The sequence below is a fragment of the Onychostruthus taczanowskii genome, unplaced genomic scaffold, assembly GCF_017590055.1.
Source record: "Onychostruthus taczanowskii isolate IOZ18803 unplaced genomic scaffold, ASM1759005v1 scaffold43, whole genome shotgun sequence".
Lineage (NCBI taxonomy): Eukaryota > Metazoa > Chordata > Aves > Passeriformes > Passeridae > Onychostruthus > Onychostruthus taczanowskii.
The window spans coordinates 3,596,637-3,623,732 of NW_024501792.1; the positions used below are offsets into that span (position 1 = coordinate 3,596,637).

At 46.2% G+C, this 27,096-nt stretch overlaps 1 protein-coding gene across 1 annotated transcript; it reads left to right on the forward strand.

Annotated features, from left to right (window-relative positions):
* Positions 1 to 5,577: 5,577 nt before the first annotated feature.
* On the forward strand, positions 5,578 to 23,528 carry ATP12A (ATPase H+/K+ transporting non-gastric alpha2 subunit; the record flags this gene model as incomplete). The annotated part of the gene is made up of 22 exons (XM_041413739.1): positions 5,578 to 5,730; positions 7,076 to 7,135; positions 8,019 to 8,222; positions 8,829 to 8,942; positions 9,464 to 9,598; positions 10,122 to 10,239; positions 10,747 to 11,015; positions 11,699 to 11,897; positions 12,326 to 12,435; positions 13,139 to 13,273; positions 13,524 to 13,716; positions 13,919 to 14,094; positions 15,121 to 15,257; positions 15,894 to 16,044; positions 17,946 to 18,114; positions 18,754 to 18,908; positions 19,713 to 19,836; positions 20,340 to 20,485; positions 21,097 to 21,230; positions 22,563 to 22,664; positions 23,200 to 23,291; positions 23,500 to 23,528. Coding segments are annotated over 22 exons (3,105 nt in total), but the record flags the coding sequence as incomplete, so codon positions are not given.
* Between the last annotated feature and the right edge of the window lie 3,568 nt (positions 23,529 to 27,096).

Genomic DNA, 27,096 nt, shown 5'->3' on the forward strand with positions numbered 1-27,096 from the left:
GGGAAGGTCACAGCGAGGTCACCCCTGGTCTCTTCTGCAGAAGAGCTGAATAATCTTCATTTTCTCAGCATCCTGGAGCCTCCTCTGGCCTCGCTGCCACAGCTCCGCATCCCTCCCGCGCTGGGGCGGCACTGCGGGGGAGGTGACAGGGATGTCACCGAGGCAGATTCGGGCTCATTGTTCAGGGTCGGTTTTACCCTTGGTCTTGAGGGAGGGAAAACAAACAAACAAAGAAACCCCAAACAAATCCTTTCTCTGTAGAATCACAGAACCCCAGGATGGTTTGGGTTGGAAGGAACCTTAAATCCCATCCAGTGCCCCCCCTGCCATGGCAGGGACACCTTCCCAGGGTGTTCCAAAATCCATCCAACCTGTCCTTGGGCACTTCCAGGGATCCAGGGACAGCCACAGCTTCTCTGTATCACCCTCCCAGGGAAGAATTTTTTCCCATCTAAACCTTCTCTCTATCAGCTTGAAGCCACTCCCTCTTGTCCTGTCACTCCAGACCATTGCAGAAGTTCTCCTGCTGGCTCACTTCATGCACGGGAAGGTCACAGCGAGGTCACCCCTGGTCTCTTCTGCAGAAGAGCTGAATAATCTTCATTTTCTCAGCATCCTGGAGCCTCCTCTGGCCTCGCTGCCACAACTCCGCGTCCCTCCCGCGCTGGGGCGGCACTGCGGGGGAGGTGACAGGGATGTCACCGAGGCAGATTCGGGCTCATTTCTGGGAAATTTGGGGAATTTTTCAGGAATTAGCGAAGGAACCGCTGAGCGCAGAGCGTCCTGCGCCCTCTCCCGGCCCGCCCGGGAAATGCAGCCAGCGCGCACCACCCCGAGAAAAGCAAATTAAAGAAAATTAAAGCAAATTCAAGGAAATTTAAAAAAACTTGAGCAAATTTAAGCAAGTTTTAGCAAAATTTGGCATCGATTTACCTCCCTCTCTGCGGCTTCCGGTCCTTCCGCCACTCATGCTCATCCTGCTTCATCCAAGACATGTAAAGAACTCAGCAAAGCTCATCAGGCAGAGACAGTGCATTCTCCTTTCCCCAAAATGCTTTACAAATTCATAATTTTACTTCGAAACCTGAAGGAATTTGGCAATCTGGGCACTGGGATCAGCCCCTATGAGTTAAGAAATGTGGGCTCCCTGTGTTGAACAACATCCAAACATTCTCCTGGCTGTCTTTCTTCACATGGGAGCCAAATTGTTCTTAATTCCGGTGAATAAATGTGAGACATAACAATCCAGAAGGGCAAAGTTATTTTTCTAGGCTGATCTTTAGGAACCAGCAGAATCCTCCCTCATTCTCCCCCCTCAGCAGGGCCCAGCTGTGACTGTTGTGACACACCAGGAGCACACGTGACAGTCCCAGCCTCAGGTATGTTCCTCTCAGGACATGCCACGTCTTGCAGGGCACAGAGGAAGATTTGGTTTTGGAGCAGCCCTTGCCCAGAAATTCAGCCTGGGTTCACATCTGGGATCTGTTCCTGGGACCTTTTCAGCACAGCCAAATGACAAACCACAAATTTTGTCGTGACAAATGACCCCAGCTAACAAGGAGGATTCCAGCCGTCCAACCACCTTCTGCTGGCTCATGAAAAACAAGAGATTTGTCTTTTTTACAGCGCTCCTCATCCTTGCTTTGTAACTGGCCAAAAAAAAAAAAAAAAAAAAAAGCCCTTCAGCCGACAGACTTAATGGAATTTTGGCCACAGAAATTTAACATCACATTTGCCCTTTGAACTTGGCAGCTCCACACAGGTGATTTGCCAGCAGTAAATCCTCTGTAAATCCTGAGCCACAGAACTGCCCACAGAGACTTTCCCAGCTCAGCTCCTTGGCCTCAGAGCACATCCTTCAGCAGGCAGATGTGTCAGGATAAATACCCCGTGAGGAGCAGGTTACCCTGTGCTTTGTTGCCAAACACTTCTCTCATTTGCATTTCTAACGTTCCTCCCCAGGCAAAAGCCTTCATGGTTTACAGAAGGCAAATGCAAAAACTGCCCAAATGAGCCAGATAAATGTCCTGAATCACAATCCATTGCTAAAAAGCACACAGTGGATGCTTTCATGGATCTGTGAATTGTAGGAAGCACATCCTTGTCCTCCATCCAGCACTGGGTTAGAGATCTCAGTGCCCAGTTCAAACCTGTAAAAGGGTGAAATGTGCTGGGTTTCACATTTTGCAACCCACTGCTTTTACCCACAGACCTGATGTCATGTGAGCACATCCCTGGAAGGCATTTCCCCATCTCCAAAGCCACTTCCCATCTCAAATCCCCCAAATTCCAGGCTGAGCAGTCCAGCTGGATGTCAGATATGCTCACATTTCCTCTCCATCACCCTGCTCTGGCTCTGTCCTAGAACAGAGAGGAGGATCTCAGTGCTGGGTATCACACAACACAGCTTCCCTGCATCCAGCCAGTTTATCCCTGCTCCTGCTCACACTGGGAAACCTCCAGCACTCTCAGACGTAGGGAAAGGTTGATATTCCAGGACAAAACCCAGCTCTGAGTACATCAAGCAGCAGAAACTGAACACGAAACCTTTCCAGACCCACTTCTGTGCCTTGCACAACATTCCAGGGTTAAAGAATGCCGTGGAAAAAGACCAACACACATGAACTGTGAAGTAGGAGCAGCTTGAGGAGGTCTGTGAAATCAGATTCCTGTGAACTTGATTTGAATATAAATTATTCCTGCTCTTATTGAGGTAATAGGTGATGTCCTTTGGATTTTCCCCTCTGCTAACAGCTTCTGTCTGTGATTTGATAAAGTTGGCATTGATTATCTCCATCAACACGTCATATCTCTGACCACAACTTGAGTCACCACACAGTATCTCCAATGGATAAAATTTATGGATTCCATAGAATTCAAGACTATAACAGCAAAGGGTAAAGGTTATAATAATTAAAGACCAAATGCTGTTGATCAGCACATTTAGATGGATGACAGAAAAGTTTTTGCCAAATAACATTAAATTACGGAAGACCATTCCCCGTGTTTCCCTCAGCTTTTCATCAGTTCAGCCTCAGAGGTGAAGCAGCAGCTTTGTTCCCAGATGATGAGACCAGCCAGGTACCAGAAGTGTCACAAACCTCATTATCACTCCTACCTGCAAGCTGGTAATTGGTGCAAGACAAACCAAGAACTGTTCGGGTAAATGCCCTGCTGGACAAGCACCAGGAAGTTCACTTCTCCCAGCTCAGCATGAAGGTGGAAAACACATGAAATACAAGGCAAGGATTCAGAGTGAAGTCCAAGCTATGAAGCTTCAAAGAGCACCACTCCACTAAACCCCTGCCAGCACACAAATGAGGCAGGAATTCAATTTGGAGGGGCCTCGGGCAAAGAGAACATCACCTGGACAGGTGAGACAGAATGTGCAGAGCCCTCCTTTAGCCCCGGATCCCGAGGGGAGCCCGGAGCTGGAAAGCCTCTGGAGGAAACTCCTTGCTTCCAGCAAGATGAATAATACACCTGTTCCCTACTTGTGAGCAAACACTACAAAGGAATAATTAGAACCTATCTGACCTGAAACCCACATGCCCATTACTGTGGTATTTTTCCACCTACTCCAGGTGAAACAGAAGATGGGCTGGACCTGGAAGGGGAGGGGTGGAGTGGCAGCCCAAGATGCTGATTTATAAAGCAGCAGCAAGCAGAGCTCTTTCTCCACAGCCTTGGGACAGGGAGCTGGTCCTGCCTGAAGGATGTCGAGGTGGGAGCAGCATTCCAGCTAACACCTGCTGGCCACAGGAGAGGGACCCACCACCTCGGGGAGCTTCTGCACTCCAGGACTGCTCTGAGCCACCACGGTCCCCAGCTGGGCTTGGGCTTTTCATCCAGAGATTTTTTGGCTTTTGATCCAGAGGCTTTGGCTTGGCTGCTTCTCTCCATCAGGAAAGGAATAAACTCACCAAGATGGTCAAGGTGGGTACAATGCCCAAGGAGGTACCCCTTGTGTTTCTTCTTAAGTTTTATTTTGTGAGTCTATACTATAAGTACAGGCTAAGTGAAAAATTGAATTAATTCCATTAATACTATTGAGCATGAACAGTTTGCATTCTTGGGAAGAATTCTTGGACTGGCTGAGCCAAAAATCTGAGCCAAAATCTGAGATTTTATAAAACTCTGAAGGTTAAAGGTTAACATAGGTCATGCTTACAGTGAGCAATGAGATTTTACTAACTTGATAAATTTTCTTTATTTTTCTCTTCCACCTGCTAAGTTTTCCCAGCAGAGAGCTGTTGCCATTCCTGGTTTCTGTGCTCTGTAGGGATTTGAAGAGCTGAACAGATTTTTTGGGCTGGAGAGTTAAAGAGAGGAGGAGGAGGAGGAAGGTGAAGAAAAAAAATCCCAATAGATAAAACAGATCATGAATCTTCAGCATGGCAGAAGAAAATCAGAACTTATAACTGGCACATCCTGTCTCTGGGATGTGCATCACCAAGCAAAATCAAGTGTTTAGGAATAGTATTTCAGTCTTTAAAGCCCTCAAACTGCTCAGCAGCTCTTTGCTTTCCCCTTCATCAAGAGACAATGTCAAGATTTAAATACTCCTTTGGTTACAGGACAGCTGAGGATAAGATGCCAGTTTTGAGTTCAGAACAGTGTTAAATAACAAGATACCCCAATTATTATTGTTTTTTTTTTCTTGCTGTTTCCATTATTTGAGCTTTCTTTACGTTATGGAGAGCTCTTCCTTCATTCTGTGAGATCTCTCAGGAAGCCAAGCACTGGCAGAGCCCCTTTGTGCTTTGTCCCACCAGGGAACCTCCAAGGGGACTCTCCTGAACTTCTGGGGTTTAATCCACAAGGAAACCTCTGGAATGGGGTCACCCAGTGGCTCTCCCAAGGCCTGGCCTGTCGTTTCCAGGATAATTTGGGAGCTGGAACGTTATCATTAATCAGCAGCACGGGAGGGAAGTTTGCCCTGCACACTGCAGAGTTAACCCAGGGTTTGGAAACGGCACAACTCCCGAGTTATCACTGAAAGCAAAACATTCCCTGAGGTGCAGCAGCCTCCCTGGGTCAACAGCTCCCTGTGCCCAATATTCCACTGCCAAAAAGAAGTGTATTGTTGGCTAAATCCCTGCCAGGTCTGAGCTCTGTGCGGGCAAAAACAGAGCAGCTCCTCCTTGGCACTCAGTCTGGTGTTAATTGTAATTAAAATTTGGATCTTGGAGTTATGGACCTGAAAAGCTCCAGGAACAAGCAAGTTCTCAATGGATCATTTCCCCCTCTCCTTTCCTTTCACAAATGTTTTGCTTTTCCACTGATCTCTTCTTGGAGCTGATAAATAAATTAGTAATCTTCACTGCTGAGGTCCTGGGCAGTATTTTCCTACACTTGTTTCAGATAATAAACTGCTGGAAATGTTGCACATCCCTAAAGCAATCCCTGTAATTTGCACCTGATGAAGTCCTGACCACAATCACAGTAACACAAACTGGATGAATGTCTGGATAAGACAGGAAAAAACACCTTAAGTAGCCAGGAGAAAGTGACAGCAGAAATTTGTAAGTTGTCTAAAAACGTAGATCTGCAAAATTTTGACTTTTTTGTGGTCTTTTACAGAAAAAGTCTGATGTTTACTCAGTTGAGATCTATGGGACGAAAGATCTGCATAAAACAGAGATTGAAGATGAAGAGGAGAAGGACAAAGACAAAAAAGGCGACAAGAAGAAAAAGAAGGCAGAAGATCTTAAGAAAGAACTGGACCTGGTGAGTGTTGCTGAGCTTCCATTACACATTCCGTGAAATCCAGGGAGTGTCCTGCACTGAAAATCCTGGCACAGGGAAGGATTTGCTTCCTCACCCTCCTGGAGTGTGCCAGAAAAACCCTGTGCAAGATTAATACCTAAAATGAGAGGACGAATCTGGTATAATTAAGCCACCAGTGGTACAGAACATTATCTGCCCCAAAAAGGAGCCATTCCCAGATGGAATCACTGCCATCGGCATTTCCTGACAGCTTGCACAGCCAGCCAGGAGTCAGAGGGAGAGGCAGAACCACGGCATTGTGCTCCAGAGATTCCAGAGCTGAGCAGGTCTCAGCTTTAAACACAGGGGGTTTTACCCAAACCAACTGCTCTGGCCTTCAAGAAATCTGTGTTTTCCTCCTGGCTCTCCACTGACCTGCTCTTGGAAGTGTTGCTTCCTCTCCACACATTCCAGTTTCCCAATCTGGAACATGAGGGTAATTATGCTGACCTCTTTTTGGGATTGCTGTGAGAGCAGCTCAGAGGAGAGGCTATTTACGGGCTGGATGGCATTGCAAAGCTCAAAGAACACCAAAATAAGATATTGATTCCATGATTTTCTCACCCATTCACCCAGCACGTTTCCAAGATCTGCCCAGCAGCAGGTAAATATTTCTGTCTGTGTTGCCTTTGCCACCGGGGCATGTAACTCCACTCCCGTGTTTCTAAAGAGAAACCAAAGCACAGACAGGAGAATTGACTCACCCAAGTACCCATGAATCACTCTGAGAAAACAATTGGGAGATCTCTCAAATTCTTGGCTTCTAAATCCCGGTTCAGCACAAGATATAATTAGGCCAATGATACTAAAGAGGTGTCACTGCAGGCCAAGGACAAGAGCTTTGAGATTTCCCTCTCCCACACCCTTTTTACCTGTGCTTAGAACCTATTGCCTCTTTCCAGCAGACTGGGGAGGATAATTCACATTCCCTACCCTGGCAATCAAGGGCAGAGGTTGTTGTCACACACTCTGAGCCCTGCAGCATGCAGACTGAAATGATTTATCCAAAAGAAGCACAGCCCCTGTGGCAAGCAGCAGAAACACGAACACACCACCCTGTTCTTGTGACAGATTTGCTGGAGGAGGGAGCTATTTACAAAAGCACTCTGCAAATCAAAAGGAAAAAAATCTCATCTTCCAGTGGAAGATATTTTGCTCATCAATATGCAGATTTGTCTGATTAATGAAAGCGGGGTGTCATACATGCAACTTCATCCATGTTCCCAGATCCAGGCAGTTTGGAAATAGGAATTCCAGCAGTCTGATGCTTTGCTCACTGTAATTTCCTGTCTCTCTTGGGATGCAGGATGACCACAGGCTCAGCACCTCGGAGCTGGAGATGAAGTACGGTACCAGCATTGACAAAGTAAGTGCCTAGGGCTTCCTTAAGGAACTGCCTCAATCAGGTGCCTCTGGCCTCCCCAGAGCTCCCAGGAGCAGGAATTTCATTATTACATGTGTGTGGGTGCCTGCATTGATGCTCCCAGTAAAGCCTAAACCAGCAAGGAATGAGCACTGCTCTGGATTTAAAGTGGAGTTTCTCTCGAGGCTGAAGAAAGCTGAGCTACTGCTTTGAAATCAAAAATGGGACCTCAGGGTTTTGCATCAGGACCTCATTTTTTCTAAAGCTGTTATCTGATCCTTTGATTTCGCCACAATTCACTTTTCACTGTAACAATTTGTAACCAAAGACTGCATGGATTGAGCTGATTTTGAAGGAAAATCTAGATTTGAGAAACTACACCTGAGTCCCTTTGACACCTGACATTTGAATATCAAAGCACTGAACGTGGCCAGAGCCCAGACAAGAATTTCAAGAACCTCCTGAGCTACAAACACCTTGTGGAAATGCAGAAGCAGCAGCAAAAGAATGCCAGTTTTCCCCTGGCTTTCCAAACACTTAGTCCAGGTATATTTGATTGATAACCAACAGAATGGAAACTCCTGATGGATGTGACCCCAAATTCAGTGCTCCAGAAGAAAAAAGAAATAGCTGTTTCTCCAGAGCAGATAATTAATAGCAGCCACTCTGAAATCAGGAGGTTTGGAAATCAGAGTTGCAGCTGGTTTGTGACACAAACAACCTTGAAAGAAACAGCAGCATGATCATTTTGCTCTGAACTGGGGTAAAAATCAGTTTGTGATTTCATTGTAAACGTGTGAAAAAACAGCAGCACGTGCATTTTGCTCTGAGCTGGGGTAAAAATCTGTTTGTGATTTCACTATAAACACGTCACCTCCTTCTGCAGGGTCTCTCCAGTGCAAGAGCAGCAGAGATTTTGGCTCGGGACGGCCCCAATGCTCTCACTCCTCCCAAAGCCACCCCCGAAATCGTGAAGTTCCTCAAGCAGATGATCGGGGGCTTCTCCATCCTCCTGTGGATCGGGGCTGTCTTCTCCTGGATCTCCTTTGGCATCCAGCTGGCGCAGGGGGTGGACTCGGCCTATGACAACGTGAGTGGATGAGCGCCCGCGCCGCGAGCGCTGGGTCTCGCCATGGCTGGGGTGATTTAAATACTCCAGAGTTACTCAGTAACTCCAAGGAGGCCTCTTGTTCTCACCAGACCGTGCCGCTGCCAAACACTTCTGATAAAAGCTCAAACACCACGCACAGCACTCGCTTAAAGAGTGCCTGGGCAAAGGTTTGATAGCCACTGGGCATAATCACAATTCTTGAGAATTCGGAGGGCAGGAAAAATGTCTGAAGACTTTAGACTCTGACTTCAGTCAGAACCTAAAGAGTCTCTGAGTAATTGCCCTTTCAGTTATACTCTGCTTTTTTTTTTTTTTTTTTAAATTTGTTACACTGTAATTTGTTCGGGATTGTGTCAGTTTAGAGAAGGATTTTAGATTATTAAAACTATCAAAACCTTTTTTTATACACACATAAAAAAACTTTAATTGATCGTTTGCAGGCTAACACCTGAAAGTTCTTTTCTTAACCTGTCTTTTAACCCAGCCAACACCTCATTTTAAAACAACACAGAACTGATTCATTCTAACAGAGGAATTGCTGAAAACTTTTCTTAAATTAACAAAATTATATCTTTTATTGATCAGCTCTACCTCGGAGTAGTCCTGGCTCTGGTTGTCATCCTCACTGGCATCTTTGCTTATTATCAAGAAGCCAAAAGCACAAACATCATGGCCAGCTTCAGCAAGATGATCCCACAGGTGAGAACCACCAGTGCTTTTAAACTGAGGCCAAAATTCATCCCAATAAAGCATGAGGGAAGCCCAGCAAGACCAACTTGAATTTATCTCTTGGCAAATGACCCAGATAAATGTCCTGAATCACAATCCATTGCTAAAAAGCACACAGTGGATGCTTTCATGGATCTGTGAATTGTAGGAAGCACATCCTTGTCCTCCATCCAGCACTGGGTTAGAGATCTCAGTGCCCAGTTCAAACCTGTAAAAGGGTGAAGTGTGCTGGGTTTCACATTTTGCAGCCTGCTGCTTTTACCCACAGACCTGATGTCATGTGAGCACATCCCTGGAAGGCATTTCCCCATCTCCAAAGCCACTTCCCATCTCAAATCCCCCAAATTCCAGGCTGAGCAGTCCAGCTGGATGTCAGATATGCTCACATTTCCTCTCCATCACCCTGCTCTGGCTCTGTCCCAGAACAGAGAGGAGGATCTCAGTGTAGAGCGTTGCACAAAACTAATTTTTGTTCCATTTCTCTCTTCCAGCAAGCTCTTGTCCTCAGGGATGCTGAGAAGAAGGAGCTGCCAGCAGACCAGCTGGTGGTGGGGGACATTGTGGAGATCAAGGGTGGGGACAGGATCCCTGCAGACATTCGTCTCATCTTCACTCAGGGTTGCAAGGTAAACAGGGCTTGGAAGAGCAAAGGAAAGAGGGAAAACAGAGTGTGGAGCAATTTATTGCATAGGAAGAATTTCTACACAGCCAATATGGGTTATTGGAGTTGGGACTGGACATAACTAATGAAGTGAGAGAGCAGAAGCCTGAATGTGATGCTGAGCTCCTCTAGGACTGACACCTCCCTCCCTGAACTTCCAAGAAGTCCATGCCATGTTCTGCCTCTGCTCTTTGCCAGGACAGGGCAGATGCACCAATACATGACTGAGAGTTTCCACCAGAGGCAGGTCTTCAAAATTGTGGGGTTTTCTCAGGCTGCTGCTGAAAATCCCACTGACAGACACACAGTATTGCCTGATCTGAATTCCCACAGAAAGAGGTTCTGTCAGGGACAGCAGCAGCTCAGAGAAGAGGCACTGAGAGGTGTTGATGTCACTGATTGTGAATGGAGCTGCGGCCTCACCTCCCGGGCTGGACACCACTGTGTACTGCTGACTTTAATCTGGGCATGTCTCCGTTTCATTAAAGGTGGACAATTCTTCACTCACAGGGGAGTCAGAGCCTCAGTCCCGCTCCTGTGACTTCACCCACGAGAACCCCCTGGAGACCAGGAACATTGCCTTCTACTCCACCACCTGTGTGGAAGGTGAGCTGATCCTGAAACTGGGCATGGAAATCCCATTTCATCCTCTTTATCTGTTTCTCCACTGGCTCTAGCCACGTTTATCACCCTTTTATCTTTTTTCTAGTTAGGCTTTGACCTCTATTCAGTAACTTCAGGGGAACTGAACGTTTCGAATTTTTATTATTTATCAACGTACAGAGAGAAGGGCCCCCAAAAAGGCACCTGCAGAGGTGCTGCTTGGTCCTGCTAACCCATTTGAGCAATTCTGCTTTGAGGAACTTCAGAGAGGTTTAATTGCCCACATGAATTTTGACCTGAGCAGATTTAAGTGTGACCTTGGGGGTGGTCACACTTAGTATTTGTTCCAACACGCAGCGTGGTTATGGCTGCACCAATCAATGGAATAATTTGGATTTGAACTGACCGCAGTTTCCTTGCGGTTTTTCCATCAACACCTGCTGGAATGTCAGGCTGCAACTTCCTCTGAGTGTTTGTGTGCCCTGGAGGTGACAGTTTTTGTCCCTGCAGGCACTGCCACCGGCATTGTCATCAACACCGGGGACCGCACCATCATCGGCCGCATCGCCTCCCTCGCCTCGGGCGTGGGCAACGAGAAGACGCCCATCGCCATCGAGATCGAGCACTTCGTGTACCTGGTGGCAGGAGTGGCCATCTCCATCGGCGTCCTCTTCTTCATCATCTCCGTTTCCATGCGCTACAAGATCCTGGACTCCATCATCTTCCTCATCGGCATCATCGTGGCGAACGTGCCCGAGGGGCTGCTGGCCACGGTGACGGTGAGTCTGCGTTGGGGTTCTTCACCTCTGGGCTGGGTTGGGTTTCAGGAGGGGTTATTCCAAGGATAAACCCTTCATCTGGGAATTCTGGTGAAACTGAGTCATTCGTCTCAAACCCAGCTGGGGTTTAAGTTCAAGTGCTGCTCTGCCTCGATGGCTGCCAAGTACAATGACGTGACTCATTTCCCCACCACCCACTCCCACTTGGAAGTGGGGACATTGTACTCTGAAAGTCACATGAAAACTGCACTTATTACCAGTTGTCCAGCACTAAAATCCCTGCCTGAGGGGCAGCACACCTGCTAAGCACTGCTGGCTCCAAAGCACCCCAGCAGCAAACAATGAAGGGAATCATTGCAGGATTCATGGAGCTGGTGACCAGCAGCTCCCTGCCCTTTGCAGGTTCTTCCATCTCAAACAACCTTTTGATTGATAAGACATCTTTATTTCTATCAGCAGGCAGCAGGTTCCTATCAGCAGCAAATCTACCTGTGCTAGTTACAGCCAAACCTCAGATTCTAAATTAAAAAAGGGAGAAAAAAAATGCACAACAGCCAAGAAAAATGAAAAATTTAAAATATTCTGTTACAAACCCCACAAAAGATCTACCAGGAGAATGCAATCTCATTATACCTGTGTGTAGCCACACCTTGGTGACATCTGGACCCCTTCCCCCCTGCCAGGTGAGCCTGTCCCTCACGGCCAAGCGCATGGCCAAGAAGAACTGCTTGGTGAAGAACCTGGAGGCCGTGGAAACCCTCGGCTCCACCTCCATCATCTGCTCCGACAAGACAGGCACCCTCACCCAGAACAGGATGACTGTTGCCCACCTCTGGTTTGACAACCAGATCTACTCAGCCGACACCAGTGAAGATCAAACAAGTAAATGGGAAAATGGGGGTGTGGGAAGGGGCAGATGCTTGGATCCATCCTAGGGTGTTCACTTTTGGTGGCCAAATCAGACATATCTTCCTTCTACACATGGAAATCCCTCCTTAGCCATGTGGAGACATGAAAAAATAAAAATTAATATTTGAATTCCATCTATAGGAGGTAAACCTGAAGGAGGCTCTACTCCAGAACCTTTTGCCAAGAGTACATTTAGTAAGGAATTAAGAAAACAACCATCATCCAAACCCCTTTGCAGCACTGCTAGAGGGAAAATTTATATCATTTTTTTTCCATAAAAAAAGCTGTCAAAAGAATATTTTTTTTTCAGCAAATAAGTCAGTTCTGTTTTTTCACTGTTAAGATTTTACTTGTGTCATGCAACATGCTAAAAGATGCAATGTGTGTTCTGCTTCTCTCAGCCCAGCCCTTTGATCAAAGTTCCCCCACATGGACAGCTTTATCAAAAATTGTCACTCTCTGCAACCGGGCGGAATTCCGGCCAGGACAGGAAAATCTCCCCATCATGAAGGTACTGCTGACTTCACACCAGCTTATTCCCCTTCTTCTGAAAAAGCAATTTTCCCTGCTTGGTTTTAACAATCTCCATTTTACCAGTAAGTTCCTACTGACAGTGGTTTTACTGCTGCACACTCACACAAAAAAATTAACACAGGGTAAAAAAACCTGCACAGCCAAGAGCATGGAAATGCAGATTATCCTGAATTGGAGGAGATCCACAATCCCAACTCCCGGCCCTGCACAGGACAGCTCCAAGAACCCCTGTGCACTGTCCAAACCCAACTGTGCCTGCCAGGGAAAAGGCAAGACAACTAGCAGGAACAGTAATTACTGCACTGTTAATTTATTATAGCAAGGGTAAACATGCCTTAATTGATGTCTTTCCACACAACTGCTTGAAGGTAGTAAATTCTACTGACTGGACTACCAGGACAAACCTGCTGTTTACTCATCAATGCCATCCTCAAATTAATTTGGGTTTGTGCCTCGGCTCACCTGTAGTGCCCTGAGTGTGACCCCAGATCTGCTTTACAGTTTGCTGTGGCTCAGTTGTAACTCCAAGAGCAAAGCAGACACCCCCAAATTCTATTTTAATATTTTTTTCCAGGATAACTTGAACATAAAAATGGAGATTCCTTGTTGCTGAAGTGTGCAGCATGCCATAAATTTGTGGAAAGATAAAAGTAAAATGATTTATTCCTTTGTGCCCACAGAGGGTCGTGGTTGGAGATGCCTCTGAGACAGCTCTGCTGAAATTCTCTGAGGTCATTCTGGGGGATGTGATGAGCATTAGAGCACAGAACAGGAAAGTGGCTGAAATCCCTTTCAACTCTACCAACAAATTCCAGGTGTGTTTCATTTTTTTTGGAAATCATGCCAGATTGTTTCTATCACTGGGCCTGATGCAGCAATGGGTGACCTGGAAGCCTTAACGGGGTAATTCAACAACAGAGAAAATTCAAGTTACGATAGATACAGTTCATTCCACTTGATGGAAATCATGACTTCTTTATGGAAAAGAGCATTAATCCCATGGAAAACTAGAAACAAACGAAGGCAATTTGAGCTCTTCCAACCCATCTCCTGTTTGTGGCACAGCTCTCCATCCACGAGACCGAAGACCCCCATGACAAACGCTTCCTGCTGGTGATGAAAGGCGCCCCAGAGAGGATTTTGGAGAGGTGCAGCACCATCATGATCAACGGCAAGGAAGAGCCTCTGGACAGTGAGAAGGCAGAAGCTTTCCAGACAGCCTACATGGAACTGGGGGGCATGGGGGAGAGAGTGCTGGGTGAGTGCCTGGGAAAACGGGATAAAACATGAAAACGGGGTAAAATCCAGCTGTAAGACTTGTGAAATGAGGCTGAAAGTCTTGGCACATCCAGCATGCCTGGAAAAATGGTTAAATGCTGGAGTTCCATGGGCAAGAGCAAAGCCTCTCCTCTTTCTCCCATGTTTTCCTGCCCATCATACCAACCTAAATATCTTTTCAGGTTTCTGCCACTTGTACCTGCCTGAGAATGAGTTTCCGGAGACCTTCCAGTTTGACACAGATTCCATGAACTTCCCAGCCTCCAACCTGTGCTTTGTGGGGCTCCTGTCCATGATTGACCCACCTCGTTCCACAGTGCCTGACGCTGTCTCCAAGTGCCGCAGTGCTGGCATCAAGGTGAGGATTTTACAGAGAAAAACACAATGGGTTCACTACAGAAAGACTCATTATGATTATTTTAGGTGTTATTTAAAGTATTTAAAATTTAAGATCTTCCACCACATTGCCACTAATTATCATTCTAGCAACAACTACCAAAAATCTTAACCTTAGGTAAGACCATCCTATAATTTCAATTTAGAAAGTCCCCAGAGACAAAACATTTTCATTTAAGTGGGAATCAGACTATAGGAACTGCACAAAACCCTCAACCTGGAAATCCAAATTTGCAAAAGCTCAGATACTCTCTCATCAGATCGATTTCTAGAATACAGAACCCACACCAGCTGGAATTACTTGCTTGGAAACAGAGTAAGAAACCTTGGAAAGTAACAAACAATTCTAGAGAAGGCATCAGGACACTGCTTTGAACATTTATCCAAAGGAATCACTAATCTCAGCATTATTCAAGTAGAACCTGAAGCAGTAATTCCCCTAATTTCACTCCCTGGGGACTCACAAGTAAACTAAGCAGAGGTGAAATCTATCTAAATCTAGGAAAATCATATCTGGAATTACAGATCACAGACGAGATGAATCCCAAACCCCAACCCTGATGAAATTTTTCATAGGCTGAAAACAGATCTGGCAACTTTTCTTCGAGAAAAGCAAGTAAAGGCTGTGCCTTATCTGTCAGGACACCTCAGTCACAAGGATCCATTTTAAGATGCAATATTCTAACAAACCCTCCCCACTGAACATACCTAATATAGATCCTTACATAAGGGCTCCTTTATTCTGCATTACTCTAATCTGGCTGCCTGTGACGAGTTCTTCCTCCAGAGCCCTGATAAAGCAGCCTCAGGAAGAGAGGCAGAGCCCAGATGTTGATACAGAGCTGGGCAATTACCGCCCCTAATCTCCCTCTGCTGAGTACACAGCGCTGCTCTGATCCCAAAGTGCTTCCTGCTCCTCAAAACCGGACATTCCCCCTTATCTCCCTCCATGCTTTGGCCACTTGGCACTCACTTGTCCCTTGCTCAGGTCATTATGGTCACTGGCGACCATCCCATCACGGCCAAGGCCATCGCCAAGAGCGTGGGCATCATTTCAGCCACCAGCGAGACCGTGGAGGACATTGCCAAGCGCCTCAACCTCCCTGTGGAGCGGGTCAACAGGAGGTGAGAGCCAGCAGAGCCTGGCAGCACACAGGGCTTCACTTCCCTGCTCACTCCACGGTGCTTTTATTCTACATCCCCGCTGCTTTCTGCTTTTTTTATGACACATTCCCACTCTTGAGTCATCTCCAGCTAAATGTGTCCACTCGGTGGTTTTCATCTCTGCTACCCGTGAAGAAAATCTGGTGAATTGTTCTTTGCAGATCATGTGGAAGTCACTGTCACTGTCTGTTTGACTAAACACACAAACACACAGAGCAAAATTCGGCATCACACGACCCAGTTTGGACCATCAGCCCAAATTCCTCCTTCATCCATTAAACGGGGAAAAAATAACATCACAAGGGAAGGATAAAAGCTCTTTGCAGAAGTGATGTCTTCCCCTGCTCCTCCCAGTGAGAGCTGTCTTTAAAATGCATTTTCTGAAGCTTCAATGAGACCCCTCTGTATCCAGAGGTGACTGTGACCCACTGTGGATTTCTGCCTTTCTTTCAACTCCCACTAATTAACAACAAACACCTCCGCAATTAACTCCATTTGCCGCTTTCCCACCACCCAGCTGCACGCCCATCCCACGAGCGCACAGTTTCCACCCTTCTGATCTGAAAATCCCCCCTGCCTTGCCTGCGGCCCTTGCAGGGAAGCCACGGCAGCCGTGGTGAACGGGATGGAGCTGAAGGACATGAGCTCGGAGCAGCTGGACGCGATCCTGCGCGAGCACGCCGAGATCGTCTTCGCGCGCACGTCGCCCCAGCAGAAGCTGATCATCGTGGAGGGCTGTCAGAGGCAGGTGAGGCAGGCGTGGCAAAGGCCACGCACACGCGCCAGCCCAGGGCTGGGAGGCTGGGAGCCAATTCCCAGCGCTCCCTAAGCCCTGTTTATACTCTTTGCCCCGTGCCAGAACATTATCTAACAGATTGCCACAAACGCTGCCTGGACTCAGTCCAAGCCGCTCGAATTCCTGCTGCAGACACAGCTCCTGGTGACAAAATGAGCTTTCACTGGGTTTGGAGCTGTAGCCAGAGCGTGGATTGTCCCTGTCACTCTGAAAAGCACAAAAAGCCTCCTGTGCCCTGTCTGGGAAGGAGAATTCCCTGGGGAATTCTTTAAACCCAGATAAAAGCAATGCTGCTGCCACATCCTCTCCTCTTATCTCTTGTGGCCACTCAGAGCCGTGTCCTCCTGCCCACAGGAATGTTTGGGAGTGGAACTGGTTAGTGGCAGTGCTGGGTGAGCAGGTGAACTCACAGCTCTTTTCCAGCCTAGACTATTTGTGATTCTGAGGTATGAACCCCACAGAATGCCAGAGCGTGATTTATGTACCACCAAGTCTTATCTGTGTTACTTCCCAGGGCTGTAAATCAGGCAGCAGGATTTAAAGAGAGTTTGTCCCATCCATGGCCAATATTATGTAAAGCAGCCTGGAGTGCAGCCAGTACAGGAGGGAAAAAAAAAAGAAAAAAAAAAGACATTTTCAGAGCTCTGAAAAAGATGAAAATTGCTATCAAAAGACTCTCCACTCAAAAATGACATCTTCCAAGTAGATTTTGTGAATTAAAGCCACACTAGTGCTGTGCCTGGACTTTGTAGAGAGGAAGATGTGGCACAAGATATTATTTTATTTTTGTAGTCGTGCCAGCACTAAGCTTCCCAATCAGCATTATCAGCTCTTTGGGTTTAAACCTGGAGGGCTCTCCAGGGAGTAAAAAAAAAAAAAAAAAGAGATAAAACTTTTCAATTTGTTGCGGTTTTTATTTTTTGAATGGTCTCTGTTAGGCACACGGTGGGTAAACGTGTTCTGCACTGCTCAGACTCCCACACTCCTGGCAGATTTGGCTCTCCAGGGATGAAAAGGAACACCCTCCCCCAGCCAGTCTCCAGCTATGTTTAGTACTTAGAGCTTATAAGCCTTTCTGTACATGGCATTATTTATAGGTAGTGACACTGTGCTCAATCCCCACAGGGACAGGAAATTCAGCATTTTTATTAATCAGTTTGCCAGGCTCTGTCCCCACTCTGAACACCCTGCCTTGAACCAAGCCAGAAACTTCTGCGTGCAGCCTGGAGCTACAGGAGATGTTCAGGAAGATAACAAAGAAGCTGAGTTGGATAATCAGAGTTTTCCATCTTTTGGATTAGTGGAGAAATTCTAGCACAGACTGAGGATGGCCAGAAGCTGTTGGGATAGGATGAGGACGGGCTCTAACTCAATGGTTACATAATTTATGAATCAGATGAAGCCTGACTGTTTCTGTAGCTCTTCATTAACAAAAACCAGGACATTTTGTGTTAATCAAACCTCCCCCAGATGTCAGAGGTGAACCTGGCTCTGCTCAGACAGGGATGGACCACGCACATAGAGCAGACAAATCTTAAATCCTCTTTACACCAAACAATCAGATTAATTGCATTTGAAATGCATCTAATTGAGATGTCCACTCTTTAGGATGCAGTGAATCACATCCCTGAATTTTCCAGGTCTCTGCTCTAAAGGGAAACACACAAAAAACTCTGAGGTTACTCTCTCAACCCTGTCCATCACCCTCCTGTTCCCTGGCTGTGTTTGATGTGGGTACAGGGAGGATTCAGAACTTCCTATCGGCATTTTTCTGTTAGAAATGTAAGGATTGATGATGCCAGAATCCACCCTCTCCTCCCAAACCCACATCTGGATGCTTTTGTGTGTTCCAGGGAGCTGTGGTTGCCGTGACTGGAGATGGAGTCAATGACTCCCCTGCCCTAAAGAAAGCAGATATTGGGATTGCTATGGGGATTGCTGGCTCAGACGCAGCCAAAAATGCAGCTGATATGGTCCTGCTGGATGATAACTTTGCTTCCATTGTCACAGGAGTGGAGGAAGGTAAAGATAATGTTGTTTCCCACTTTTTGAGCTGGAAGCTGCTGGCAGGGCCTGCTGATCTTCCTCTCTTCTCTACCTGGAATTGTGAATTTGATATTTGGGAAAGCTGGGAATTAATTCCACGTCTACACATGACAATCAGAGAATAAGGAAATCATCTCCCTCTCTCACACAATAAAGATTTGCTGTCTCTGATGAAGCTTCAGATAAAAGCACTTCCTGACTTGTTCCAATGCAGCCTGAAGCCTCACAAAGATATAAATGATTTTCTCCACCTTTTCTCTCTATTATTTTCTCACACATCACCTTCACTGTGCCCACCTAAAACAGGAGCACTCATCCCACTCTCCTTTCCCTGTAAAGAGCTTGTGGTTTCCATCACAACCACAGCATTTTGGGGAACGAGGCTTTTCCCCTCAAACTGCCTCATCAAAAGAAATATTTCATTACACTTGAGTTTTCAGAAGCCTCACAGGAAGGGGAGCTTAAAAAACCCAACAAAACCAAATTACAAAATGCATGATGAAACACATGAGGGAAGCAGAAACAAGCAGCAAATGTTTCCACTTCATTTACCAAAATTGAACTTTTTTTCCTGATAAAAATTCCCTTTGACAGAAGAATTTTCTCTTCCCCCAGGCCGCCTGATCTTTGACAACCTGAAGAAAACCATTGCCTACACCCTGACCAAGAACATTGCTGAGCTCTGCCCCTTCCTCATCTACATCATTGCCAGCATCCCAATGCCCATTGGCACCATCACCATCCTCTTCATCGACCTGGGCACGGACATTGTGAGTTGGGAGCTCCGAAGTCATTTCCTGCTGGAATGTCCTGCCAGGGAGAGGGGCTGGGGGTGGAGGCACATCCTGAGCAGGGGATTTTGTGGCCTTGTCATACAGATGAGAAAGGCAGCAAAAAAAAGGGATTAAAAGCAGCCAGGTAGAGAGAAAGAAGAGTAGAAAACAACAACAACCTGCAGGGGAGGAGCAGAAAGCAAAGACAACTGATGCAGGCTAAAATCAGCAGTGAACAATTATGTATAATAATAATAAATATAATACCATATCATATAACACAATATAATATAACATAATAATATAACATAATATAATATAATATAATATAATATAACACAATATAACACAATAATACAATATAATACAATATAATATAACACAATATAATATAACACAATATAATATAACACAATATAATATAATATAATTAATATATCTTGTGTTTTAATCAAGAGATCAGAGGGATTTCTGCAGTTCCACCTGACATTTCATCCAGCCCAGCCTCAGGGACCTGGAAGACCCTTTAATTTTAAATTAATATTAAATTATTGTTAACTTTCTCTAGCCTTTTGTATTAATCACCAGATCCATGCAAATTTCAGATTTTCCCCAAACCCTTTACAATTAATAGGAATTAATTAATGGGAATTCATTCATTATTAGGAATCCACACAGATCCTCCTCTCCTCTGTTCTGCCAACATCCAACAGAACCACTTGGCAACTGCAAATTGCTGCTAAACCCCTGAAAATCGGGCAAACGCTGCCCCCAGCCCCTGAGGGTTTGTTTCTCTTGCAGATCCCCTCGGTGGCACTGGCTTACGAGAAAGCTGAGAGTGACATCATGAACAGGAGGCCCCGGAACAAGAGGAAAGACCGGCTGGTGAACCAGCAGCTGGCTGTGTACTCCTACCTGCAGATTGGTGGGTTGGCCTCCCAAACTCTCCTTGTGTCAGCAAAGCAAGACTCAAGCTGATTCATTTAAAAAACCCTAAATTTAGGAGCTGAAACTCAACCCCTTCCCCTGCAAACCCACCAGCCCCCTCCTCTTGCTCATTATTCAGCAATAAAATGAAAAAAAACCAATTAAAATCCCCCTAAATTGAGGAGCTGAAACTCAACCCCTTCCCCTGCAAACCCACCAGCCCCCTCCTCTTGCTCATTATTCAGCAATAAAATGAAAAAAAAAAACAATTAAAAACCCCCTAAATTGAGGAGCTGAAACTCAACCCCTTCCTCTGCAAACCCACCAGCCCCCTCCTGCTGCTCATTATTCAGCAATAAAATGAGGTTTTATCTACAGAGGGCAAGAAATTCACAGCACCAAAACTCACCAACTACCTTTAGCATGTTTCGTGCGTCCAGCCCACCCCCCAGTGCTCCTTAATTTCGGTTTTTCCTCATTCCTGCCCCTTTGTTTCTGCAGGAATCATGCAGTCGGTGGGGGCCTTTGTCACCTATTTCACCGTTTATGCCGAGCAAGGGTTCCTCCCCTCCACGCTGCTGGGAGTGAGAGTGAACTGGGAGAGCAATGCCATCAACGACTTTGAGGATTCCTACGGACAGCAATGGGTAAAGCAGCCCTGAAAATTCCCTGCCCACCTGCCTGCCTCAAAATTCCCCCAAAATAAAGGGATGGGGAATGCAAACGAGGCTTAAATGCGAACAGAATTAGTTTTCATCTCATGTTCCCGCAGGGGAGAGTCTTTAGGGCTCCCTGCCACACAGCTCTTTCATTCAGCCTCTGCTCTTTCATTCATTCCTCGATTTTCCACAGTTTTCCACCTTCTCACTCACAGCCCCTGCAGGTGCACCTTCCTCTCTGCTCTGGATGGCTGAACCCCCCAAAATCCGTGCTCACCATCCTCTGCCAGCCCTGCTGGTGAGCAGCACCTCTGCCAAGTCCTTGCAGCCTCCCCCTCCCTCCCCTGCGGAATCACAAGGCGCAGGAGGCACTGATAAATCCACAGAATCTCCCCTCACCCCCAGCTCGTGCTGCAGCCTCGTGACTCAGTCCCAGAATAAAGCTGGGCCCAAACCTGAGCGTTCTGCGCCTAAATCTGGAGCAGCCCTGCGTTCACACCTTGGGCACTGAGACGGAGCCTCCCGTGGGGGTTTGCAGCAGCCTGGGCGAGTGGGAGGGTGTCATTTAAAAAGGTTTTGCTGTTTCCTTGGCTCTGCAGACCCACTACCAGCGCATGTACCTGCAGTGGACTGGCTACACAGCCTTCTTTGTCAGCATCACCATCCAGCAGGTGGCTGATCTGATCATCAGGAAAACTCGCAGAAATTCCATTTTCCGCCAGGGCCTCTTCAGGTGAGTTTTGCAGATGCGCAGTCCCAGGATGGTTTGGGTTGGAAGAGACCTTAAAGCTCATTTCATCCCACCTGCCACCATCCCAGGCTGCTCCAGCCTGGCCTTGGGCACTGCCAGGGATCCAGGGGCAGCCACAGCTTCTCTGGGCACCTGTGCCAGGGCCTCCCCTGGGAAGAATTTCCCTCAGAGAAAAGGATTTTTTCTTATCTAATCTAAACCTGCAGTGCAGGTTAGCCTCCTGCTCCCTTCAGAAGCAGGTGAGCTCAGTGATTTGGCCCTCTCACTTTCAGTCTTTGCACAGAGATTAAGCCTGGCCTTAAACAATCACAAATCTCAGGCAAATATTTTATTACACCTCCCTTCAGCCCCTTTTCTACTTCAGGGTAGGGATTTTCTTTAAAGACATTGTGCTGGTTATTCTGAAAATGCACCAGCTTAAACCCAACTTTCCATTCATTAAAATGTTTACTAGGAAAAAAAATGGGAGTTTCTCTTCCAGATTACTTTCTGAACTCCTTATCAAGAGATAGCAAGTCTGGACTTCCCTGAGATAACTTGAGGCTCTGGGAAGGGAGATACCAGCTGGCCAAACTCCCCCAGACAGTGCTGGCCGCCCTCTGCAAACCTCCAGCCCCAGGAGAATTCCAAATATCGGCTGGGCCAGAGGCCAGCAGCAGAGCTGGCATTCCCTCCCGGCTTTCTGATAGCAGAGCAATTCGTTTTCCATCCTTTATCTGCAGCTACAGGGCCTACACCTATGTGTGCTTCCTCCTTGCATTAACACCTGAGTCATCCTGAGCACTTCCCAGAGCAGCACCAGCCTTGAGCAGCTGCTGCTGGGAGTCTCCCACAGCTGGATTTGGGCTGGGAGTGCTGCCCCGAGAGGCAGGAGCACCTGGGGTACAGGACAGAGCTGCCCAGCCCACCCCTGTGCCTGCAGAGCCCACCTGGAGCGGGGATTGCAGGGATCCAGAAGGGTCCTGCAGGCACACAGGGGGTTAAAACGGGGGTTAGTTTAACTCTCACAGGGGTGTAGCTCTGGGCTTTATTTAATCCTTTCACAGGGGGTTAACTCTGGGGTTAGTTTAACCCTCTCACAGGGGGTTAACTCTGGGGTTAGTTTAACCCTCACAGGGGGTTAACTCTGGGGTTAGTTTAACCCTCTCACAGGGGGTTAACTCTGGGGTTTATTTAATCGTTTCACAGGTTAACTCTGGGGTTAGTTTAACTCTCTCATAGGGGTTTAACTCAGCTCTCTCACAGGGCTTTAACTCTGGGGTTAACTCATCTCTCTCACAGGAGTTTAACTCTTCCCCTCTGCTTTTCCTGCAGGAACAAAGTCATCTGGGTGGGGATATTTTCCCAGATAGGAATTGCTTTGATTCTCACCTACGGCCTTGGACATGTTACAGCCCTGAACTTCACTCCTCTCAGGTGAGCTCTGGTGCCCCTGAGCTTCCCCTGCCCTCCTCGGGGGCACAAAACAGGAGCAGGAGCCTGTGCAGGACAAATATTTTTAAAATTTGTTATATTCATCACTATTTCTTGGCCAAAAAGGCCATTATTGCCATAATTTCCGCATTCTCCTATGGGATTTCCTACTGAGGATCCAAATACCCACTTGTGCAAAACCAACATTTAAATATTTCTTCCAGCATCTTCAATGCTTTGATGAGCACAGCCAGCATTTAACTTTTATTTTAAATAGATCAGTCAGGTGATTGATTGCTGTGATAACACCAGGCAAAATTTCCTTCTGAATAGGACCTGGAATTAATGAATCCAGGAGCCACTTAAGACTGGGAGGCTTTACATGCACATCATAAATTTGAGAGATTAATTAGGAAAAAAGGAAAGAGGCCCAAGGGGGCAGATTTGTTTTAGTGACATTGAACAGCACAGAGACCCCAGAACTGGAGCTGAGCTGTTTTCAGGAGTTTCTGAATGAGACTTTTGCCCCCACTGCCAGGTTCCAGTACTGGTTTGTGGCTGTACCTTTTGCCATCCTGATTTGGGTCTACGATGAAATCCGGAAGCTGCTCATCAGGAGACACCCAGGAAGTGAGTGCACTGTTCTGATTGAATTTTAACAGAATATTTTCATTTCATGTGTCTTTTCCTACCCTTCCACTCCCTGCTCAGCTGCCACTCGCAGGTGACTGCTGAAAAATGAATCATTTTCCTCCAATGGTCACTTTTCCTTTTTGAGGAAAAATAACCAATTTTTAAAAAATTATTTTTAATTGTTATCCCCTCCCTTCTCCTGCAGGCTGGTGGGACAAGAACATGTATTACTGAAAAGTCTGACACAGGAGAGCTCCTTCCCCACCTGGCCCAGCCTCTGCTGCTTTCAAGTCCTGCCTGTGCAATATCGAGCGTGGATCCACCCCATGCTGGGGTGAAGAGATTTCATGAATTCAATGAAGAAATAAGGACTTTAGAGGCTGAGAAATTACCTCCCACCGTACTGTAAAGCCTAGAAATTGAAATACTACCTATTTTTGTAACTACTACAATTTTCCCTCGTTCAAAGATGGAGTTGGAGGGAACTCTGAGAGGAAAACAATCCAAAGACAGGAACTCCACACAATCCAAGGCATTAATTTGCACTGAAGGAGTTGTTTGTTGATTTTTGTGCTGGTAGAACTGAATTCCAAGTGAGTGCACACCTAGATCTGTTTTACCTTGTCACGGGTAATTGTGCTGTATAGGAGTCATTTGATAATAAAGCATATTTTTTTCCAGAAAAATGTTCTCTGTCTCATTATTTTTTATAAAGAGATTCTGAGTGGAATGGGATCACAGAGGAAAGAAGTGCAGCCCTGCTTTTCTTACCCCCATTAACAGCCTTGACCCATTCTGATAAAGGTGTCTTGAAAATCAGACCCCAAATTCAGTTCTCACTTCCCAAAGGTGACAATCTCCCAGGCAAAATAGATATTATAATTTAGAATTATTTAGGTACAGGTAAAGTTCTTTTCAAAAGGCCACTTCAGCAAGAACCAGTGGGTCCCAATTCTTGTTTAGACAAATGATTTTCCAATTTTAAAGCAGAAACAAAGCAAAAATTATGCTACTTTTCACTTTTAAATACAAGTTTAGACAAGTTTTACCAAAGAAACAGGGCAGAAGGAGAGCTCCTGTTGCAGCAAAGAGAGAGAAAAACCAAGGGAAGAGCTGAGGGAAGGGAAAATGAGGAATGTTTCCCAATCTAAAGCTGTTCCCATAAACCTCAATTTAAATTTATGGGATTTAAAATAAAATCTAAAATTTAACAAATTTAAATTTAGATAAAAATAGAAATTTTAAAGCTAAATTTCCAATCCAAAGCTGCTCCCTTCCCTGCTAGGAGACACTTGGCATTTTGCGACCTCACATTAATGCCTGGCTGGGCATTAATTACCCCGAGTATTAATTATCCCGGGGATCAGCGCTTTTCCCAGAGAGCCACGAGGAAGAGGAATTGCCCGGGGAGGAGGAAGAGCGGCAGAAAACGAAGCAGTAAACAGCGGGCGGGCCCAAATTCCTGATAAATGTGCTTTTATCGGCGGTGATGCAATCCTGGAGCAGCAGCAGGGCACAGGTGCCAGCCTGAGTCACTTCACACCTTGGCACCCGCCAGCAGCCAGCGCCGATTGATTTTATCTTCTTTGAGTGATAGCAGAGATAGGGGAGAAGCTGCAACACCACCGGATTGCCGGCACCTGTGGCTCGGCCAAAATTCCTGTTCCAGCAGAGGCAGGAAGAGGAGAGGAGAGGAGGAAATTCGGTGTGAGGGGAGAATTTGCTGGACAGAGCTGGGGGAGAATGCAGACTGCTGGCTGCACCAACAGATTTTGCTGCCAAAACTATAAAAAAACCCCCAACGTATTGAGGAGGTTCTGTCCTCAGGATCTCCCAGCACAGCAGGACAGAAGCACAGAGGCACAGGAAAGGGATTTCCCAGGATTTCAGGGCCAAGGAACAGAAGCTGTAACACTGGAAATAATCTGGCTTCGTAGTTGTATTTCCAGGAAAATTCTTTTTCTGTAACCATTCCAGGTGGAAAAAAATAAAAATATAGTAATAAAAGGCAGTTGATTATCTGCTGCAAACACCTTCAACCCATCTGAAATAGTTTGTACCTGTAGGGTCCGTTTTGTTTTTAACAAGGATTGACAACAGGAGCTCCTTCGTGTTTTAAACGTTTCTTTGCCACAGCTCTCTTCAAAGGCTGAGAGAGATCTTTAATCACCCTGAGAGCTCCAGAGCTCTGCTGCCTGTGACTCAATCACATCAATATCTCCCCAAGATGACAAAATGTTCTTTGCCATCTGTTTTACCCTATCCACGCCTGAGCAGACAGCTCAGATCAGAGGTTTGCAAGGAAATCAGAATATTTACATCATTTCCAACAAGGGCAGAGCCCGTGAACGCCTAAAGACAGATTGGGTGTTTCTAAATCTCAGAGACTTTCCAGAGTTACAAAAGGAGGCCGGAGAGAAAGGAACTTCCCAGTGTTACAAAAGGATAGTGGACAAAAAGGAACGTTCCAGAGTTACAGAAGGAAAATGGACAAAAAGGAACTTTCCAGAGTTACAGAAGGAAAGTGGATTGTACCTGTAGGGTCCGTTTTGTTTTTAACAAGGATTGACAACAGGAGCTCCTTCGTGTTTTAAACCTTTCTTTGTCATAGCTCTCTTCAAAGGCTGAGAGAGATCTTTAATCACCCTGAGAGCTCCAGAGCTCTGCTGCCTGTGACTCAATCACATCAATATCTCCCCAAGATGACAAAATGTTCTTTGCCATCTGTTTTACCCTATCCACGCCTGAGCAGACAGCTCAGATCAGAGGTTTGCAAGGAAATCAGAATATTTACATCATTTCCAACAAGGGCAGAGCCCGTGAACGCCTAAAGACAGATTGGGTGTTTCTAAATCTCAGAGACTTTCCAGAGTTACAAAAGGAGGCCGGAGAGAAAGGAACTTCCCAGTGTTACAAAAGGATAGTGGACAAAAAGGAACGTTCCAGAGTTACAGAAGGAAAATGGACAAAAAGGAACTTTCCAGAGTTACAGAAGGAAAGTGGACAAAAAGGAACTTTCCAGAGTTACAGAGGGAAACCAGGCCAGGGCAGGGAAGAATGAAGCCTGCACTTGGCCATGGGTTGCTGGAACCAGCAGGGCTGGGAATTGCTGCCCAGGACAGGACAGGTCACTGCCTGACAGCACAAACAGGGAGCAGCAGCAGGACCTCCCTGCCCTGTGTTGACACCTGATTAGGGCAGGAGGTTGTGGGACCTGATGCAAGAAGCCAATTTTAACCCCATAAACTCAGGGAGCACTGCAATGTTCAGGTTAAACATGAGGAGAAGTGCAAAGAAAATTATAAAATCCAGCTGCAAACTCAACCACAAATAACAAGGGAAGGTACAAAGGCACTTTCCCCCCAGTCTCAGGATGGGTTTTTAAGTAGCAACATCACAAATCAATTCTCACACTTGGTGCTGCATCATTTATTCCCTTTAATCTGCTTTGCCTCCCGTTTGTGAGCAGGGTAAAGATGCTCACCGTGGCATCTTCACGTCCTGGTGGCTCCCAGATCAGGAATCTTAGAGAGGTTTAGTTAAATTCCAAATCTGGGCAGAATAAACCTGTTATAATCCAAAATCTGAATAACTGAGCTGGCAAGCTCTTTAAGTGATAGCTGGGAAGGGAGATAATTTGTTTTCCAGGTCAGGTTTATATTTGGCTTTTTCATTCAGCCTCATACAGTACATTCACCCTTAGATAAGTTTTTTACTACTAGATACATTTTATTTTTACTATTACTATTATTATCATAATTTGAAGGGTGGGAAAACATATATGAACAAATGAATCATGAGA